General features: G+C 43.2%; 1 protein-coding gene and 1 long non-coding RNA gene across 10 annotated transcripts in view; one reads left to right on the plus strand and one right to left on the minus strand.

Annotated features, from left to right (window-relative positions):
- NBEA (neurobeachin) overlaps window positions 1-20877 on the plus strand; it is an 831523-nt gene that overhangs the window by 161430 nt on the left and 649216 nt on the right. For all 7 annotated transcript variants that reach the window (XM_039530859.1, XM_039530876.1, XM_039530902.1 and 4 more), the window contains exon 6: window positions 8564-8690. In XM_039530859.1, coding sequence (XP_039386793.1) covers window positions 8564-8690 — 127 coding nt within the window. The remainder of the gene's footprint in view (window positions 1-8563; window positions 8691-20877) is intronic.
- Window positions 1337-16149, minus strand: LOC120401234. Of its 3 annotated transcripts, none has more exons than XR_005596322.1 (3): window positions 15946-16149; window positions 2553-2675; window positions 1337-1673 (listed from the first exon to the last, which is right to left on the minus strand). It is a non-coding gene; the product is annotated as an uncharacterized LOC120401234 (long non-coding RNA). The 3 variants fall into 3 exon arrangements; XR_005596321.1 differs by lacking the exon at window positions 15946-16149 and adding an exon at window positions 15101-15342; XR_005596323.1 differs by lacking the exon at window positions 15946-16149 and adding an exon at window positions 2750-3198 and having other exon boundaries at window positions 2553-2672.

Raw genomic sequence — 20877 nt, forward strand, 5'->3', positions numbered from 1 at the left:
AGATCTCCTAACTCCCGTAAGGGAAAGGAGAGGGCTGGGGAAGAGGCACAACCCATGCCAGGCAGCTTAACGCCCCCATTGGGAACTCGGGCTCCACCTCAAGTCGAGTGGTGCAGCCCATCCCATGCTTTGCCTGCAACCACAGATAGCGGTGCAGGCCCTAGGCAGCTTCAGGAGCCGTCGATGCCTGAAGCTCTTCGAGCACCTCAAGAGATCTTGATGCTCATGGTGCCGTCCACACCAGCTCCCGCAATACCCATCTTGGGGAAGACCCATGGTGAGACCTACGTGTGTCTCCCCACCTCAGCTGTACCGATTCCCATTGAGAGGGACGTCCCACCAGCGTTCGCCTGCCTGAAATCGTCCTGCCTCAGGACTAGAGAGGCAGGCTCAGCAGTGCCCTCTTCGGTCCCCACACCGGGGGCACCAATAGAGGGACTTGTGGCATACCTTGCTGGTAGATCGGCGCAGACTCTGAGGCATGCACCACCCAGCAAGAACTCCGGGACTGGCCCAGACCTTCTCCAAGGGCCATCCTCACCTGTCTCCAAGAAGGTCACCCTACTTAGGCTGATCCTCCTGGCAAGCAACCCATGGTAGCTCCCAGTCCCGTTTGATGTCCCGGTATCGGTTGAGTAGCATGAGGCGTGGATCGCTGGGTATCCGCTGCAGATCCGCCGAACACCGTCAGTCCCTGAGAGCCCAACCAGATCAGTCTCGCTTGGACAGCTCAGCTTCGGGATGCAGCAACCGGTACCAATTGGACAAGAGCCACCTCAGAGAGGCCAGTGGCCTTGGTATCCAGTCCCCTTCTTGTGCTCGAGGCTTCAGGGGGTAAATCCCCACAGGCCCAGAAGGACCCAGGGGAGCGAGCTGCTGGACCACCAATGGACATGGAGGTTCCCGCAGCACTGGCATCATCCTCGTTGTCACTGGATGAAGCTATCACGAGGTCCCCCAACCCAGTTCCTCAGGATGACACCAAAGTGCACCAGGAACTATTGAAGAGGGTCGCTTCTAGCCTGGGGCATCAGGTCAGATGAATTGGAAGAGCCCTCAGACTCTGACGTCCTCTGCTCCTCAGCTCCTGCCAGGGTGTGTCTCCGCTTTCACGAAGGGGTTTCCAAAATCACTGATGCCCTGTGGCAGACTCCCCTCTTCCCTGGTCCCTATCTCTAAAAGGGCCAAATGCAAGTACTTCCTGCCAATCAGAGGGCATGAGTACTTATACTCCCACCCAGCCCCTAATTCCCTTGTGGTTGAGGCGGATAACCACAAGGGGAGGCAAGGACAACCCAAGACCACCCCCAAAAAATAAAGACATGAAGAGGCTGGATCTCTTTGGACGTAAGGTTTATTGGTCTTCCAGCCTTCAGCTGAGAGTGGCCAACCACCAAACCCTCCTTGGCTGATATGACTTTAATATGTGGCAAGCCATGGCCACGTTCGAAGGGTTGTTCCCCGAGGCTTCCAAGAAGGAATACCGAGTGATCCTCGATGAGGGCACAACTGTGGCCCGGGTGGCCCTCCAGGTGGCATCGGATGCTGCTGATGCTGCTTCCCACACCATGGCGTCTGCTGTCTCTATGCGGCAAGCCTCTTGGTTGCTCCTCTATGGGTTGTCCACTGAGGCCCAGCAGTCATTGCAGGACCTGCCCTTTGGTGGTGGGGCCCTATTTTGGAGCAAACAGACAGCAAGTTGCATGGCCTTAAGGACTCCTGCACCATCCTGAAAACCCTGGATCTCTACATCCCAGTCTCAGCATTTAAGCTGTTCAAACTGCAGCAGCCTGAGGGCCAGACGAGCCAGCTTCGGCAGGACCAGCCCCATAAATGAGCCAAGGGTTACAAGAGCCACCTGAACCACCCGCCTCCATCCTCTGCCCAGTCAGGCTCTGCCTGTAACAAGCAGGGGGCCAAACGGTTGTTTTGAGGGTGCGCTCAAAGGCGACTTACCAGACTATTCCCTGGATCCATCTTTCCCAGTGTTCTCTGACCACCTTTCCCCTTTCCACCCAGTGTGGACTGCTATAACTTGGCACCGCTGGGTCCTTACCACAGTGGAATGGGGTTATACCCTCCAGTTCCTTTCTACCTCCTCTGTCCACCTGCCTTCCCTGTCCCTCTTCAGGGACCCCTCTCACGAGAGTCTCCTCGTGCAGGAGGTAAAGGGGTTACTACAGCTGGGTGTGGTGCTAGAAGTTCCTCTCAAATACAGGAACAAGGGGTTCTATTCCTGGTACTTTTTAATCCCAAAGGCCAAGGGGGGTCTGCGGACCATCCTGGACCTGCGAGACCTCAACAAGTACCTACAGAAGCTAAAGTTCTGCATGGTGTCTCTGGCTTCTATTATCCCCTCCCTGGATCCGGGAGACTGGTATGCCACTCTCAACTTGAAGGATGCATACTTCCACATAGCGATCTTTCAAGGACACAGACACTTCTTCCAGTTTATGGTGGGGCCCCACCACTACCAGTTTACAGTCCTCCCATTCGGCCTGGCGACAGCACTGAAGGTGTGTACCAAGTGCATGTTGGTGGTAGCGGCTTACCTCACGTGTCGGGGTATCCAGATCTACCCGGACCTCAACGACTGGCTCGTCAAGGGTGGCTCCAGGTCTCAAGTCTGAACGAACGTTGTGGAGTTTCAAGCCACATGCCGCTCCCTGGGCCTACTGGTGAACAACAAAAGGTTGACATTAGTGCCAGTGCAGAAGATAGAGATCATCGGCGTGATCCTTGACTCTACCTGCACTAGAGTGTTCCTGCAGCTGGAAAGGTTCCACATGTTGGTGAAACTCATCGCGGAAGTCTCCGCGTTCCCTCTGACTACAGCCAGGGTCTATCTGCGCCTGTTGGGCCACATCGCAGCATACACTTGCATGTTCTGCCATGCCAGGCTCTGGATGCAGCCCCTGCAACAATGGCTGGTGTGAGTCTATTCCCAGTCTTGAAACCCCCTAGAGAAGATTGTTACCATTCCCCAGGCAATACTTTCTTCGCTGAGATGGTGGACTGACTGCAGGACAGTCCTGGGGAGTTCCGTTCAACAGCCCTCCTCACTCCATTGAGTTGGTGTCAGATGCCTTGGACCTCGGCTGGGGGGGCACATCTCAGCAACCTCCCCGGAGAAGGCATGGTTACACATAAATGTCAAAGAACTCTGAGCAGTCTAGCTGGCATGTGGAGTCTTCTTGCCCCACCTGGTGGGTTAAGCTGGTACAAGTCCTGACGGACAACACAGCCTCAATGTTCTACATCAACAGGTAAGAAGAAGTGTTGCTCATCGGTTCTCTGTCAGGAGGCGCTCCACCTGTGGGATTTCTGCATCAGCCATGAAATCCACCTAGAAGCTTGTCACCTTCCCGGCGTCAGGAATATGCTGGCAGACCAGCTCAGCAGGGACTTCTCCTCTCACAAGGAGTGGTCACTCCATCCAGAGGTAGCCTGCATGATCTTCCAAAGGTGGGGAACTCCCCAACTAGACCTGTTCACCACCAGACAGAACAGGAAATGCCACAGGTTTTGTTCTCAACAGCGTCTGAGCAAGGACTCCCTTTCCGATGCCTTTCTCCTGTTGTGGTCAGGGAGCCTGATGTACGTGTTCCCTCCAATTCCACTCATCAGCAGTGCCCTAGCAAAGATCAAGAGAGACGAGGCACAGGTTATCATGATTGCCCCAGTGTGGCCTTGTCATTGGTTCGACATGCTCATGAGCCTGTCAGCGGCCGCTCCCTGGTCCCTGCCCAGCCGACCAGACCTGCTGTCGCAGGACCACAGTCGGCTCTTACACCCCAACCTTGGGTTCCTTCACCTCTCAGCATAGATGCTGCGTGGCTGAACCCAGAGTAGCGGACTTGTTCGGAAGGAGTCCAACAGGTCCTGCTGGAAAGTAGGAAGTCCTCAACTAGACTGACTTACCTGGCCAAGTGGACAAGGTTTGCCTGCTGGGCATCTGAATGGGGCGTCTCTCCCCCATTCCTCCATACAGGCTGTCCTGGGCTACCTGCTCCATTTGAGGAGCCTGGGCCCGTCACACTCTTCCATTAGAGTGCATCTTGCAGCGATCTCCGCTTTTCACCTGCCGATCCAAGGACAGACGGTGTTCTCCCATGACATGATGGTCAGATTCTTGAGAGGGCTGGAAAGAGATTTCCTGCAGGTGCGGGCTCCTGTTGCACAGAGGGATCTTAACTTGGCCCTCCCTAGGCTCACTGGCCTGTCCTTTGAACAACTGGGTTCCTGCTTCCTTTCCCATTTGTCATGGAAGGTCACATTCCTGGTGGCGGTGACATCGGCAAGACCAGTCTCGGGAAATTAAAGGCTTGATCTTGGAACTGCCGTACATGGTCTTCTACGAAGATAAGGTTCAGTTGCAGCCCCACCTGGCTTTCCTGGCAAAGGTGGTCTCCACCTTCCATATGAACCAGTACATCTTCCTCCCAGGGTTCTGTCCCAAAGCGCACAAGACCATTAAAGAGAGGTGTCTTCATGCCCTGGATGTCCAGAGGGCCTTGGCTTTTTACTTAGAATGTACCAAGTCTTTCCATAAATCGACTCAACACTTTGTCGCTACAGCGGGTAGGATGAAGTGTCACCTGGTGTCCTCACAGAGGATTTCCATTTGGATTACCTCATGCATAAGGACTTGCTGTGACCTGGTGGGGATTCCGCTGCTGCCAATCGTTAGAGCCCACTCGATGAGAGCTGGGTCGCCTCTAGGCACCAGCGTTCCAAGCATGTGCTTGAGGCGGCACTTTTCAAGGGGCAGCATTTTGACCCTTTTGGGGCGGCACTTTTCAAGGGGCGGCACTCCTTTTCCCCCCCCCCCCTCCTTTGGTGGTGTCACTCTGGCTTTGTTTTTTTGTTTTGTTTTTTGCTTGGGGACGAGAGTGCAGGCATCTTCGCTGGCCTTCCTGGCGCACATCCCTATCCTGGACATCTGTAGAGCTGCAACGTGGTCCTCCGTCCACACGTTTACTGTTCATTATGCCATCACTTAGCAAGCCAGGGGTGACACTGGGATCTGCAGAGCTCTGTTGTAATCTACACATCCGTGAACTCCTACCCACCTTTGAGTCATGGAAATGGAAATAAGAAATACAGTGGTAAGCAGCTGTGGCATTTTGTTTTTAGCACTTTTTGCGGGTGAATACCCACTCTTCGAATCATGTATTCTGTTGTCATGCTGCAATCCATCTGTTTAGTGTTAGTCTCTATATCTAATCTACCACATACTCTCTTTTTACAGATCCAGACCCTACAGCTACCCCTCTGATATGCAACATGGAATGGATATGAGCAAAGAGAAAAAAGAAAAAAAGTGTGTTTTTTGTTTTTGGTGTTTTTGTTTGTTGTGTGTGCATATTCATTCTCCCCTCCCCCCCTCCTTCCCCCCTTGGAGGAGAAGGAACTGAGGATGGGGAGAGGGCTGCGCAGCGCCATATATGTGCCATCGTGCCATGTGGGCCGCCAGCCAGAGCCGCCTCCCGGATTCTCTGCTAGAAAAAACTTAAGGCATCAGTGCATGTGGCGAGCGCACACACCTAATATGGAGTGGACATTAGCAACACATCTCGAACACCGGTTACAGAAAAGGTAACTGTCTTTTTATATCACAACCCTTTTTAATAGATAGTTACCAAGATGGCTCCTATAGACTCTGAGCATGCATTGCAGACCTCTAAGTGTGCTTGCATCATGTGAGAGATCCCTTATGTGGGGAGGCCCTCCGGTGATTATGCATGATTAATTTTCAAGAGACAGTACCGCAGTATACTACAGGAGAGGTCAGGGCATATATACCTTCCCCAGCAAAGTGTCCAGGGGCCAATGGCTTATCTGAGCCCCTCTGGGCAGTTCACCAGCTCAGGTGATGCTTCCCCCTCTCCCAACCCAAGGGGAGGGCCCTTAATGGAGCTAAGATTCCTTTCTTCCTGCTGCCTAGGCAAAGACCCCACACGGATGAGCTAGTGGGGAGTGCAATCTCATAAAAAATTTGAATGCCAAAACTGAGCATACTCAAGCATATTCTATGTGGAAGAGATCACCCTATCAAATTCAGAGTAGAAATGAGGTCCACATTTTAACAGTGGGGAGAATTAATCATTGGAACAATTTACCACGGGTTGTGGTAAATTCACTATCACTGGACATTTTTAAATCAAAACTGGATGTTTTTCTAAAAGAGCTGCTTTACTGCGAGCACAGCTATTGGACATGAAGCAGAAATTATTACAGGGAAATGCTATATACCCTTTGTTATGCAGGGGATCAGACTAAAATCAGATGATCACAATGGTCTCTTCTGGTCTTAATAATCTATGAATATATAAGGGAGAGAGAATGAATTGTAGTTGTGTAGGGGCTGGTTGTGACTCTGTAGTAAAGGTTGAGTGATCTTTTGCGCTTAAAGCAGGGATTCATTATCTTTATTATGCATGGAAAATGTAGCATATCCTCCCTAAACTTACAGCACTTACTCATTGAGTACAGAATGAATTTTCTAAGAATTGAAAAGCAAAGCTGTTAATTAGTTTGTTAAACTAATTAAAAACTGTATCCTTTAAGAAATTTAGAATCTGTGTGCCTTTTTGTCATCCTAGATTTTCTTAACAGACTAACATAGGTTCTTCAAACTTTCCACAGAGTTAAAGTTAATTGCAATTTTGTGCTTAGGCTATATTTGATTAAAGTAGGTTGTAATTAAGCTAATTTATTAATTACTATCTAATTGTTATAATACAGTTAGAGTCAGGTCAGGAATTATCTTGCATGCAACAATTTTATTAGTTGTAACGAGTCAGCCCTATGAGGAAGACTGGAAGTATTTGTGCACAGTAAAAGGTAACCAAACAGTTTTGACTCTGTCCTGTAGTGAACACCATGATGGGGTTAAAATATATGAAAAATGTCTTTTAAAAATCATTTTAATGCAATCTGGGACCACAAAAACTAATGTGTTTTCATAATTGTATTGCTGACATGGCATTGCTATCAGGAAGAGTGAAGTTTGTTTGGTTGCCTGAACTGTGTATTTCCATACCTTAATATGTTTGGATTTCTTTTAAAGCATAATCTTAACAATGAATTCCTTTGGGTTTTAATGCTTGCATTTGGGATAATTAATCCCCGTAATGTATTTTCCCTTTCAAGTTACTGATATGTAGTCTCAACCTTAACTGCATTTAACATAGTTTTTTTGTCTTGGAATATGGCATGTAGTTTGTGAGCCTTGATGAGTGATGGGATAATTGAGCTGTTGATAATGATAGAGACAGAAGAGAGTTTGGATGAGAGGAAATAGAGGTTTTTACTGAGTTAAATCTTTAGTTGGTAGTTGACAGAGTTGCATATGTGGGACTGGGCAGTTGAGATTCCCAAGGAATAAGTTGTAGAAGGAGAAGAGAGGACCAAGGACAAAATCCATTGGGACACTGATGAAAAATGGGCAAGGGCAGAAGATGGAAGAGCTCCTGATGAAGTTGTGGAAAGTAGAACAGTAGGCTGAATATAAAAACGAGAAAGCCCAGAGATGGAGCAAATGACAATTGAAAGCACAGGGATGAATGTAAGCTGAAGATAGAAATGACTAAAAAGCACTGTCATTTGTATTCTTATGGTAAGTCTTAAGAGGAGTGTGCTGGGGGGAGAAGAAGTCAAGGCAAAGAAAAAAAAACACCATTGTCAAAGCACCTGGATTTAAAGGGGAGGAGGAAAAGGGATGGTAGATGGAGTGGCAGATGGGGTAAAAGAGCCTTTTTTAGGATAGGGTAATTCAGTCATGTTAGAAAGCAAAGCGGGAAAGAAATTAGATGAGATGTGTAGGGGACAGGATGATACAGGGAGTCAGAGAAATCAGAATTGAGAAGAGATAATGTCACAGGACATAGCGCATTGAGGGGTTAGTAGATGCTCATCACTTTTGAAAATCAGGTCACTTCTGTTTAGGTGTCTGAATATGGATTAGGAACCTAATTTTAGGCACCTAATTGTTGACCTACATGTATGATACGATGCATAATATGTAACATAGAGGAAGAATGATCTTCTGATTGTGGCATCGAATGGGGACTCGGGATATTTGGGTTCAGTTCCTAGTGGTTAGTTAGGGACATATTTTTAGAGGAATTTAGGCACCTAATGGGAATTTCAAAGCACTAAGGTGCCTGACTCCCAAAATGGAAGTTAGCTGCCTAGGTTCTTTTGAAATTACCTGTAGGCATCTATCTAAATTCTTGAAAAAATCTGGCCCTTAATGTCTTTGTACGACATTTCTCTCTTTGTAAAGTGAAGATATTTTCTACCTCTCAGCAGTTTTATGAGAATAACTGCTGTTTTTGAGACACTGAGATTTAATATTGTCAATACCTAGATTAATGTGAGTAGATGTATTTAATCTGTTTTCCCTGATACATCAGCTAATAATTATCTAAAAGAAAGGAAAATATTTTGCTCTGTGCTTCAAAAGTTGTATTGCTTATAAAGATTTAATGGGGGTTGTGCCTAAAATTCCCTTTGAGAGTTTTATATTACTTTGTCCTTAATTATTCTTTCTTTTCAGTTTTCGCACTAGCAAAGGAGTTGGGTACTCTGCTCATTTCGTTGGCAACTGCTTAATAGTTACATCACTGAAATCAAAAGGAAAAGGTTTTCAACATTGTGTGAAGTATGATTTTCAGCCACGCAAGGTAAGCAAAATAGTGTTCACAATGAAGAATGATTATGAAAGTGTGATCAAGTACCTCTGTGAGGAAATAGACTCCCTTGGTGTCACAGTAAAAGTGATCATTTCTCACTTCTTATTTATAACTAATTTCTATGACTCTCTGTCATATGAATTATATGTCAGTGTTAGAACAGGACATCATCACAAGAAACAATGGGAGATATATAGTAATGGTTTATGAAGAAATACATACCAATATATAGGACCAACTCTTTTTATTTGTTTGTTTTTTGTTTATTTTATTTGCCATGGCGCCTAGGCACCCTAATCATGGACCAGGACTCCATTGTGCTAGGCGCTGTACAAACACAGAATGAAAAGAGTCCCTGCCCAGTGCTTAAATACTGTTGAAACAATTAGAATTTCAGACAGAGAAGGATTGTCAGGGAATTTCTATAATCCTGATGAACTGGTTTAGTTTTATTTTTAAAAACTATATATGTTTCTGTTCAGTAAGCTTCAACATTCTTTTAAATATTTGGCTCTTCATTTTCAAAGAATCTATTATCAAACCGTACATTGATGAGAGCTGAAGTAAAATATCCAGCTAACCATACTGACAATTGCCTCACCCAGTTTTGAAATGTAATGTTGAGTAATGAAATGAAACGCAGTGGCTGATTGTATGCATTTCTAAGGTTCCTGGAAATTAAATGAATACTATGCAACACAGGGATGTACAGTATGGATTAAGTTTATTCTCACTTGGAATATCTGGAATTGAGGTTTGCTACATATTTAAATACTGCTTGAGCTGTTATAATAAGGAAATTTTGTTTGGTGATGGGCAAATTCTTCATCTCTTTTTTTAAGAAATATTTGAAATGTAGTTGGATTTTCAAACAACTCTGCCCTCCATTTAGCGAGTTCTTGGTAACCCTTGCAAAGGTGTGACACATTTGGTCATCTGCATCTCCAGAGGTCTGATCTCATGATACAACTTTCATACAGTAAATTTTGGAAAGTTGACCCGTAGAAAGATGCTGGGGAAAAAAATTAGCTGCCTCTGTCCAGTAGGAATATTTTGCAATTTTGTCCTCTTTCTTTATTGCTCTGGAGCCTACTTTTTGTTTTGAATTTGTCAACATTTTAATATAACTAACAAATACACTGCTACCTCGATATAATGCCACCTGATATAACACAAATTTGGATATAATGCGGTAAAGCAGTGCTCCGGAGGGGCGGGGCTGCACACTCAGGTGGATCAAAGCAAATTCAGTATAACACGGTTTCACCTATAATGCGGTAAGATTTTTTGGCTCCCAAGGACAGCGTTATATCAAGGTAGAGGTGTATGTTTTATTACATAGGTCATTTAATCTCTGAATAAAAATACTGAAATTTATTTACTGAATCTATTTTGCATTTGGGGACTTTGGTGATATTAGTGCCTGTAACGAGTCTGCTGGCAGTGATGCAGATTTTTGTTGCCTTATCTGTTCCATGGAGAAACAAGCTTTCACCTTTCTCCTGTATCAGTAGAGATTTGAGATTTCTCTTATTCCTAGTAACATGAACATTTCTCTAGCACCTTCCACTGTTCATTTCCACAATATGTAATTCTGATGCTTCTATGGGGATAATGATTCTGTTAGCTTCCAGCTTTTTAACATTCATTCTCATTTGGACTGGTTATCTAGCACAACAGCTTTATATGTCTGTTACGGTAAACTTGTTTGTTTTTTTGCCTTTCTTCCAGTGGTATATATAGTGTTGGTATATGCTTTGCTGGGATACTGATGTTATGTGAGGTAAAATCATTGTTTGCTCATTAACATGCGTACTGGCAAACTCATTCCTTCTATTGCTGTGTATTGTTGATCCAAAAGGGGCAAGGAATAAATTTTTGTCAGATTTGTTTTACCTGTGTGAGTAGCTCATTTGTCTAGCCTGTTACCAGTTTGTGTACACACCTCAGAGTAGGCCCTAATGGATTCCTGCTGGATCAATTGGCAGTAATCAAACTCTGTGGTATTCTGTGCCTTGCAAATTGTAATTGCATAGATTTTAAGGCCAGAAGAGAACACTGTGGTAATCTATTCTGACCTCATGCATAACGTAGGCCATAGAACCTAATCCAGTAATATCTGCATCAAACCCATAACTTTTCTTAAAATTTAGGGCTCAGACACACCCGGTTGGATCAGGTGTTTCATTCTTTTTTTAAATTAAAATGCCCTGTGTACGCATGACACAAGTTTCTTCCAAATTAACTGGCCAATTAGTGCAAATTGGATAATCCACTTTGAAAATAGATTAAATTCAATTTATGTGGATGCACCTATGTATCAGATTAATTTTTCAGTCCTCTCACTGCCATCCCATACTACATTGCTTTACACCAGGACCATAGTATGTTTGCCTGTGTCATCTCTACTTCTCTGGGGTCATGTTGGCTGGATTTCACCGCTAGCCAGGAACCACCCCACTTGTGATGATGCACTTCTGGAGCATTACATGAGCATGGAACCATGCAGAGGGTCAGGGATTTCCTTGTGATCTGGGGAGAGGAGACAGTTCAGTCCTGACTTAACAACAGATACCATAATATCAAGATATACTAGTGTACCGTATATCAAAGCAAATAACTAAGAGGGGTCACTCTTTGGACTTCTCACTGCTGCCACACTGGGAACGGGCAGCTGCAGAATTATGGGGAACCCCCCCCCTTAAAAAACCAGAAACAGTGCTCCAAGTACTCACCCCTACTTTGAGGATCAGATTTTTTCCAGGAAGGCCACCACCTAACCCTGGTATGTTATGGTCAGCACTGAAGGCATCAAAGAGAACACAGTCTCCTACCCTGACCAGATTTCCCGTGGAAGCCAGGATCTTTTCCCTACATGAAAACCTAAGGCAAACCCATAGAAGCAAACAGTTCCCAAAACCCAGGTGCTGGGAAGGAGACCTCTCCCAGTAAGTATTCTAGCCTATATTATAATAAAATTGTATGGGTAACTTCAAAAATCTTTTGTTCTGGTTGTCCAGTGGGCACCACCAGGAGTTAAGAGCCTTTCCAAACCTTGCCAGCTTCCAGCCCTCCCTCCCCACTATGCTGTGTTCTAAAAATTGGTATCTGGGCCTGGGAATTTAAGATCGGAAGGGGATTGATAATTCCTTGATATTTTCAGTTTCCACAGCTATTTGCTTTATTGGCATCCACCCCCAACACTCCTTTCCTGTGCTTTTCATGTTCCTTTTCCCAACTGGTTGACCACTGGCCCCTCTGCCCCTGGTCAAGCTATTGCTCTGCAGTCATGCTTTTTTTTTTTAAAAGCCCTTGTAATGTAGGCATGTTTATTGAAATGTCAGTTACAGGAAGAAAAATGCAAAAGCCCCTCCCCCCAATAAACACTTCACTTCACAATTTGAGCAGTACCCAGAAATTTCAACTACCTTAGCATTTTATGAGATCTGTTTCCCAAAGTGAAATACTAAAAATGCATAGCGTTCATAAGATAGTTGGGTAGCTGAAAATAAGATTCTCAGCATTAACTACTTAAGTTCAAAACAGTTACAGCAGAACACTATTTATTTTGCTGTATGCTTTGTGCAGGTTGGCAGGTGATATAAAACAGAAGTTAAGGCAAAGACAGTGCTCTATTTTGGCATGTCACCAAGTGCAAAATGCCTAGCAAATCTCCGGGGAAAAAAAAGACCAAAACTGAAATGTTTGGGAACTTTTGTCAGCATCCCAGAAGAGGTCTAAGAAAACAGAAGAGTGGAGGGATGTTCTCCTTGCAGAGAGACAGAAGGACTGAGAAGTTGTCATTGCTGAGAGAGAAGATGACACAGAATTGACAAGGGAAACCACTGAGAAAGACAGGGATGGGCAAAAACAGCTTCTGGACCTGATGTAAAAAATTAGTCTTGATGGAGAACATTTTGGTGCAATGTTTTGGCTCAGCACTGCAACCAAAGTCCTTACCATGTCCTGCAACCCACGGAGAACATGTGTACTGGGAGCAGCAGTACCATTTCTAAAGTTCAAACAGGCACTTCCGTCCCTCCTCCACCACCACCCAGGATGTTGAAAACAGTGAATGCTGGGAGCCCTCCTTAACTCCTACACCCACAAATGATGGTTTCTTCCCACCCTGTCCTATACCAGAAGGCAAAGGCAACAGGTACCTACACATGCATGTGACCAGTACATCACAAACATTTGTACAAACTCAGAACTTTTAGGCATTTGTTACACATCTTCACTGTAATGTTGTATAACGTTTGCTTTGTTTTATGTTGTGATTAGAATCAATAAATGTTTGCAGTTTTGTTCTATAAATGGTGTTTATTTGCGCTGTTTAGTGAAAATAATTTTTACTGATCAAAGTCTTATAAAACACCAGATATCCCATAAATGATAAACACCCCAAGCAGTTGTATAACCCATTTTAAAAACCATATAATCTTCTATTTGAGTAAAATCGTATACAGAGTTATGAAACCATGCCACAGTGCATAATAAAATTACATTGCAACACTTCAACTCCTAGCCTTAGAAAAGGAGCACAGGGCAGCCCTGACCTGTGGCCCTGATGATTTGCTGTAATTGGCAAAGGAAGCCTCACTGGTTGTTCATAGCTGCCTGAAACTCTTTGTATCTCTGCTTCCCACCTGTCAGTGAGGTGCTCTCTCTTCCTCTCACAGATGGTATGCAAAACACAGCAAGCAGTTGTGACATGAGTCTCCAGCCTCACTATGTGACAAGGTCATCTTCCTTTCAGCCTTACGAATACATACTCCATTGTCATTTTGTAGCTACTCAGAATATAATTAAAAAGGTCCTTTCTGCCATCCTAAGTGTCCAATAAAAGGCTTTATAAGGCAGGGAAATTAAGGATAAGCAGGCTATCCCAGAATGATAGTGGGAATCACAACACCATCGTAATAATATAATCAGTATCGGTTGGAGATGGTGAGCTTCCAGATGGCTATGGCCACACATTTTCCACAGTGAGGGAAGGTTTCATGTTGGTGTGATGCTAGTGCAGTTTCAGGGTGAGCTCTGGATAGACCTCTATGTACATGGCATGTGTCAATCTGAAATTTTGCCTCTTTTGCTGCCCATCCCAGGACCAGGTCACTGTCCTTGCCCAATAGTCAATGCTGGTTTCTCAAGCCCAGAAATGGCATTGAATCAAGTGAAACTGCCCCAGAAACATTATATCCATGGGTAGTTGTCCAATCTCCTCCACTTCTTCCTCTACCAAATCTGGCTCAGCAGCATGGCAGCTAGCTTCCAAATCTTCCTGGGTGTATGATTACAAATGTGTGTGCATCAAGTATTGTGTATTAATTGGTGCCTGGGCAGTAGCAAGTAACTGAGTGAGGTCCCCCCACATCCTGGCTGACAGCAAAAGACAGAAGAATTATGGGAATTTTAGTTTGATCTTAAGTGCCAGAATTCTAGTGGCTTCCTGTAGGTATCCCACAGTGAGCCATGAGAAAAAATCCAGAATTTGTAGAGCCCAGCAGGGGGACAAAGCACTATGGGATACCTGCCCAGAATGCTGAGCGCTTGCTTTGAGAAAAGTCAGTGCCATGTGCATGCGCTATGTGATGGGTTGTCACCCCTGAGGTGCAGTCTGGGAGCCGTGGGAACTGCTGTGCCTCCTAACCAGTCAACTGTGTTGCTCCTTCTCACACTGCTCTGCTGGTGATTCAGCTAGCCTCTCCAGGCCGTGTTATCACCCAAAATGACAGCAGGTGGCGTCAAACACCCAGCTGAGCTACCTGAGTGCTTTATCTAAGCCACTCAAGGACAAACAGAAGACAACAGCTAATTTCCCAGCTCCTCAGCCTTGTTGGATATACACCCAGAATTATACCATCTTGCACTGCAAAGGGATCTGTACAATACGAGCTCATTAATATAGATTGCTTTCCCCTCGATGTGGGAAAGATATGCACCAAGCTGAGATTTTTCCCAGACGCTTCACTTAAAGACACACTGGTTAAGATAAATCATAAAACATGTTTATTTACTACAGAAAGATAGATTTTAAGTGATTATAAGTGATAGCAAACAGATCAAAGCAGATTATCTAAAACAAAAACTGCAAAATAAGCCTAATATACTAGATAGAAAGGATTTGGATTAGCAATTTCTCACCCTGACTGATGATACAAGCAGTCCACCAAGTTTCCATATATATGTTAGAAATCCCTTTAGCCTGGGACCAGCTGTCTTAGTTCCTCAAGAGTTCTCTTGTGTGGGGAGTGAGTCTGAGATGATGTCACTCCCCACCTTGTATAGTTTTTCCATATGGCTGGAACCCTTTGTTCCAAGCTAAGTTTCCAGCCTGGTTTGTGGAAAAAATACAGATACCAAAATGCAGTTCAAGGTCATGTGGTCTGGTCACATACCCTTGCATGCTGTGCTGAGTCATAGCAGCCATTACTCATAGGCTGTCCGGAGCGTTCTCAGGAAGGCTCACCAGGTGGGGGATAAGCTTCTTCTAAGACCTACTATTTCCTTTAATTGCCCATTACCTTGAACAGGCCCTTCACAACCAGCTATCTAGACTGGAAGCATCTTGCCTAGTGGGTGTTACCCAGGTGTAACCACATTTGAAATACAGATACATAGTCAATATTCATAACTTCAGATATAAAAATGATACACGCACACAAATAGGATAATCGTATTAAAAAATCACAATTTTTCATAGCACCTTACATGGCACATTTTGTACAAGATGCATCATAACTATGTCATAATCATATAATGATACAACTATGATGAATATGGGTGCTGTCACAGCCGGGGCACAAAGCACTATGGATACCTTCCCAGAATGCTGAGTGCTTACTTTGAAAAAAGTCACTGTCGTGTATTCACTGATTCAGAGCAATGCAGATAAAACCCGGCCATGTGGATACAATTATTTTGGAATATTTATTCTGCAGCAGTTTGTGAACACAAACCTAATCCACAGACATACACTCCTCCTTCCCCCATATGTAGATAAGCCCTTAGAAAGATACCAAGTCTTGATTTAAAGATTTACAGATTTGATATAGATTAGTTTTGAAAGTACAAATCTATAGTTGCAATCAATAGTAAATTAGTTTTCTCTGAATTCAAATAAATCCTCCTTGATTTTGCCATGGTCTCTCTGGGACTTGATCCCTTTTCAGCTCTTTTGTTTGTGCTTTTTGGAAGCAATTATACATGTATTACAATCCCAGGCCAAAACAAAATTACTTACCTTTTGATTAAGGTTTTAGTACCAAAATGCTGTGGGTCTTAGAAGTTGTTTCTTTTCTTATTACTGCTAGAACTGCCAGTCTTTATTTTATCAAGAAGTCATCTCACTCATTTTTACCATAAATGAGCATAGTCTGTTTGGTTGTAACTCTGATCTTGCTGTAGGCAATCCTTTGAAAAATGTCAGTTTTAGTTTATGTGAAATTGGCTGTGTTCAGTCTGAGGTTTTACTAACTTTGAACTAGTAACAGGTGTATGTATGCCTCATTGCGTGAATATCACTTTCAGGTGATCATGTGTTCACTAACTTGCCAAGTGTATCTAGTGTGGATGATTGCTTACCAATTTTGTATTCAATAGAGATCACACTTTTCAGCCTCTGTGTTATGTGTTGGTATATAGGAGGTGCTGAAAAGAAAGACTTTGTCAGATAAAGTTGGGTATTTTGTAATGAGATTTTATGTGCATCTTTTATTTCCCATTAATAATGTGTTTATGTATGATGTGCACATGCAGTATAATATATTGGGGGAATATACCACCACCAAATACAATTACCAACTCCAGCATCAGAAATCCAAACTGTCCTTTTCAATTTGTGCCTACATTTCTTGTTGCCTTGTTTAGAGAGTTCACTCCAGGTGTGATCAGATGCTCCTCCAGCATGTGCATGTAGACCTTCAGAAGATGCACCTATTGGCAAAGCAACTGGCTAGTTAAATTGTAATTTTAAAACTGGTGGATTGATGGGTGTTTTTAACTACTGAAATGCCAGTTTTGACTTTTCAGTGGTAGGCAATCGTATCTTCCAGTGATTCTCTTAAGGATTTACTTGTCATAGATATTTTTTGGCAAAAACTTGATTATCCTCAATCTCTGAAGAACAACTGCTTTTATTTTTTACTGAACCACAGTTAAGCAAGCTATCTATGCTCAAGTTATGGGCAACATAGAATTGTTCTGTTAGACAAGTTTTCCAGAGATAGAGATCACATTCCTCTGAAGATCTTCCTAGTTGTCTCGGATATTGACGAACAAAAATATTTTTTTTCATTTTCAGATTTTTCCACCTCACTGGTAAAATGATATGAACTGTTTTAAAATTAAACATCACTAAAATTCATGAAAACTAGACCTTTCCAGTTAATATACCTCCATTGGTTTTAATTTTATTAATGCATTTTGATACATATTACATATATAAAATATATAAAACAGCAAGGCAAATATAAGGCATATGTAATAAAAATAGTGAACTATAAAAAGGGAGATTTTACTAAAATATAATTAGACATGTTAAAGGCCCTAGAAATATTTTAAAAAGACACAATCCAGATTGTGAACATTGATCAGTATTTCTATTTAAAAATTACACAATTGTTCAAACTAAGAATCATATCTATAAAGGACTCACTCTTTTTTGGACACTTACATAAATAAATAAAAACACTTTTAAAAAAACCTTCATTTATAAAAATTGCTCCTGAACTTGTGATCATTTTATTTTTGAGCCACTTCCATAATTGTTAGCCCGTGACAACCTCTAACATGCTGCTGCTGTAATGTCTTTCTCTTGGATAGTACATTTGTTATAATGAAGGAATTCTGGAGCATTTACCTTTGTTTTATGTGTGTATTCATCTGGACTGAGTGTTTAAATTTCACTGACACTAAGCTCATAGATACTTCTTGAACACACTTACATCCACACACTGAAATCTTTGTTGTGTGACAAATTGAAATACCCACCCCCTCCCCGCCAAAAAGAAAAAAAATCTAAGTTGAGGGTGACTGATTTGGTTTTGAAAGTTTACAAGTTTATAAATCATGGCCATGTGAATATAAAAAATAAAATGTGAATCTTTGCAGCAGTGAGATTTTTATTTAGAGAAACATTATGCAGTAATATAATCATTAAATCTTCTGTTCAGCAGGGTATTGTCATATTATAGAGTGAGCCTCTTAACTCATCCTATTCTATCTGGAAATTATAACATACAGATGTAGCATCACAGACTGATATGTCTTTTTGCACTACTTGCAGAACAATTCACTTAAAAAGTGTGACATCTTGTGGCGCTAATTATTTTTGAGAGCCTGAGAAGCCAGCTTCTGTTGCTATGCTTTCCAGAACCCATCAATGCAGGCTGAATGAGATGAAAGAAGTAGAGTGAATCAGCTATTTTAACTTCCCTTTCTCATTTCATTTTAACTGAACATCATTTAAATTATTTGGTCACTTTCCCTTTCAATATAATTTTTTTCCTTTTAAATATCATTCTTTAACAATACTGTGCACACGGGATTCTCAGTCTTGGGCCTCAGCCTTCTAGTGCAAGACAAGGCCTTAAAATTATCGAGTATCAGAGGGGTAGCCATGTTAGTCTGGATCTGTAAAAAAGCAACAGAGTGTCCTGTGGCACCTTATAGACTAACAGAAGTATTGGAGCATAAGCTTTCGTGGGTGAATGCTCACTTCACCATCACATGTGTCTGACGAAGTGGGTATTCACCCATGAAAGCTTATGCTCCAATACTTCTGTTAGTCTATAAGGTGCCACAGGACTCTTTGTTGCTTTTTAAAATTATCAGCATCTGAAACAGTGGTAGGAGCAGGAACAGCTCCCATGTTCCATTCCATCTCAAGCTTCATTGCACCGTGACCCCCTTCTGACAATAAAAATTACTGCATGAACCCAGGAGGGAGGACCGAAGCCTGAGCACGTCTGAGCCCCACTGACCCGTCTGGGGTGGGAGGGCAAAGCTGAAGCCTAAGGGCTTCAGCCCCTGGCATGGCGCCTGTAGTCTGAGTCCCAACACGCAGGGCTGAAACACTCAAGCTTTGGCCTCAGGTGGTGGGGCTCGGGCTTCAGGCCTGGGCCCCAGCAAGTCTAAGCTAGCCCTGGTGACCCCATTAAAATGAGGTTGTGACCCACTTTGGAGTCCTGATTCACAATTTGGGAACCGCTGATCTATAGAACAGAGACTACTGGGCATATAAACTGTCAGAACAGTTTCCTATATACTGTGCAACTACATCATGTAAAGTAGGAGCAGCATAGCAGATAGAGCACCCAGACGAAGGCAGACAGCTGTCTTCACTGCTTCTCTGCCCTTACAGTTGAGAGCTAAGTCTGTGTATGGTTTTGAATCACACAAGTCTTTTAAAGCACTCTTGTAAACTGTGCTCTTTGGTATGAAGAGTATCTATACTGATTGTAGTGTGGAGTGACACTAGCTCCTGAGTACTATAGTTTGAAATGGCTGTATGTTTCTCAGTTTCAATATCGGGATGGCAGTTCTCCAATGTAAGTTGCTTGCTGTGCCACACATTGAAACAGGGCCTTGATTTGTGTGACAGTGGGCCATAAGGCTTGAAAGGCCTTGCCAGAGTAGAAAATGACAAGAACTTTAATCTAGAATAGTGGCTTTGGAGCTGCTCACTAGCTGAAAGCCATCCAGTGACCCTCAGCAAAACCTAGCTAATGGTTTTGTAGTGGCATCCCTCCCCTCCAGTGACAATCCATTCATTGGTAACCAACACCTTGTCTTTGTTCAAAAGTGACACTACTGCACCTCCACTCCCAATGCAAGTGTGTTGGTCTCTTAGCCAATTTCCTGATGCCATTCCACCACTACAATAGGGGGATGGACCTGGCAGGAACTTCATGGGGTGGTACCTCTCTTTGTCCACCCTTGCCTCTAGCCAATCATTGTTTTTGGGTGCAAGTCATATGCCATCTCACGCTAGAAATAGAAAAGATCTGGCAGGTTGGTTGTTCATTCTCCGTATGAATGTTGCATTCCCTCTCTTGTATCTTGTACTTTTATTAGAATTTTGCCTGTCTTGGTTTAAGTATGCCAAGTGTTTGGGCTCCCAATGCTTCCCTTGGTAAATTATTCTACAGAGTAGTAGATCTCTCTATTGTAATTCAGTCTAAAATTTTCCTTTCTTAACTTTAATCCAAGGCTCCTGTTATACCTTCTCTTATGCTAATTCTTCTTCTTCCTTAGTGTTTCTATCCCTTAAATATTTGTAGATGGTTATAATCGCTCTCCTCTTTAAACTACTGGGGCTCTAATTGGGCTGGTATTGTAGTGTTGTGTTATTTTTTGTTTGAGGCTGCCACCAGATTCTCAAGCATCTTGGTTTTAATTTATTTTAGTAAATATTGCTCTTATGGATGTAAAGAAGAGCACTGTTAAAATGTAAACTGAATGCAAACAGATTCTGTGGTGCCTGAGTCTGCAAAGAGCCTGACAATAGTTTTAAGAAGTGTAAACTACTGTATTCACCTGAAAGGGACATTGACTCAAATTTTCAGTTAGAATAATTTAAATGCCAATTATTTTCCTGCCCATAACCACTTCTCTGCTGATCACAGCATATAGAAAAGGAGAGATAATATTTTAAAGATCTGTTCAACCCTACTGTGACTGCAGTTTCATTTTGGGGCCACAGATGAGCAGTATTTGGGAGATTACCAGACTTTTTTATCCTTAACTAACCCATGAAGCCAATAGGACAGAGTGGATGATGGAAGCCTGAAAGGACATTTGAGACACTATCAAGTGGAATAGAGTCTAGCAGAGCCTGGTGGGGCATGTAAGCTTCCCCAATGAACAGCAAGGCCCTGGTCTGTATATATGGTGGACTCCTACCTGGACTGGAGGCTGTCTGCAGATGCAGGAAGGCCATCATGGCATGAGTTGCACTTGATTCACTTTTTCAAGCTTTTCTTTATAAACATGAGGGCTAGAAGTATGTTTTTTAAGTAAACAAATGCTTAGACTGGCATCACATGACTCTGGAAGCCAAAGCATTCAGTCCTGCCTAAAGGTGCAAATAAACCTCACTTAAGGGAGACAAATTTGAGGAGCTCAGCAGAGAATGGGAAATCGCATTTTAAATGCCTAAACAATCCTCCTTGAG

This window comes from Mauremys reevesii, linkage group 1 (assembly GCF_016161935.1).
Source record: "Mauremys reevesii isolate NIE-2019 linkage group 1, ASM1616193v1, whole genome shotgun sequence".
In the NCBI taxonomy this organism is placed as follows: Eukaryota; Metazoa; Chordata; order Testudines; family Geoemydidae; genus Mauremys; species Mauremys reevesii.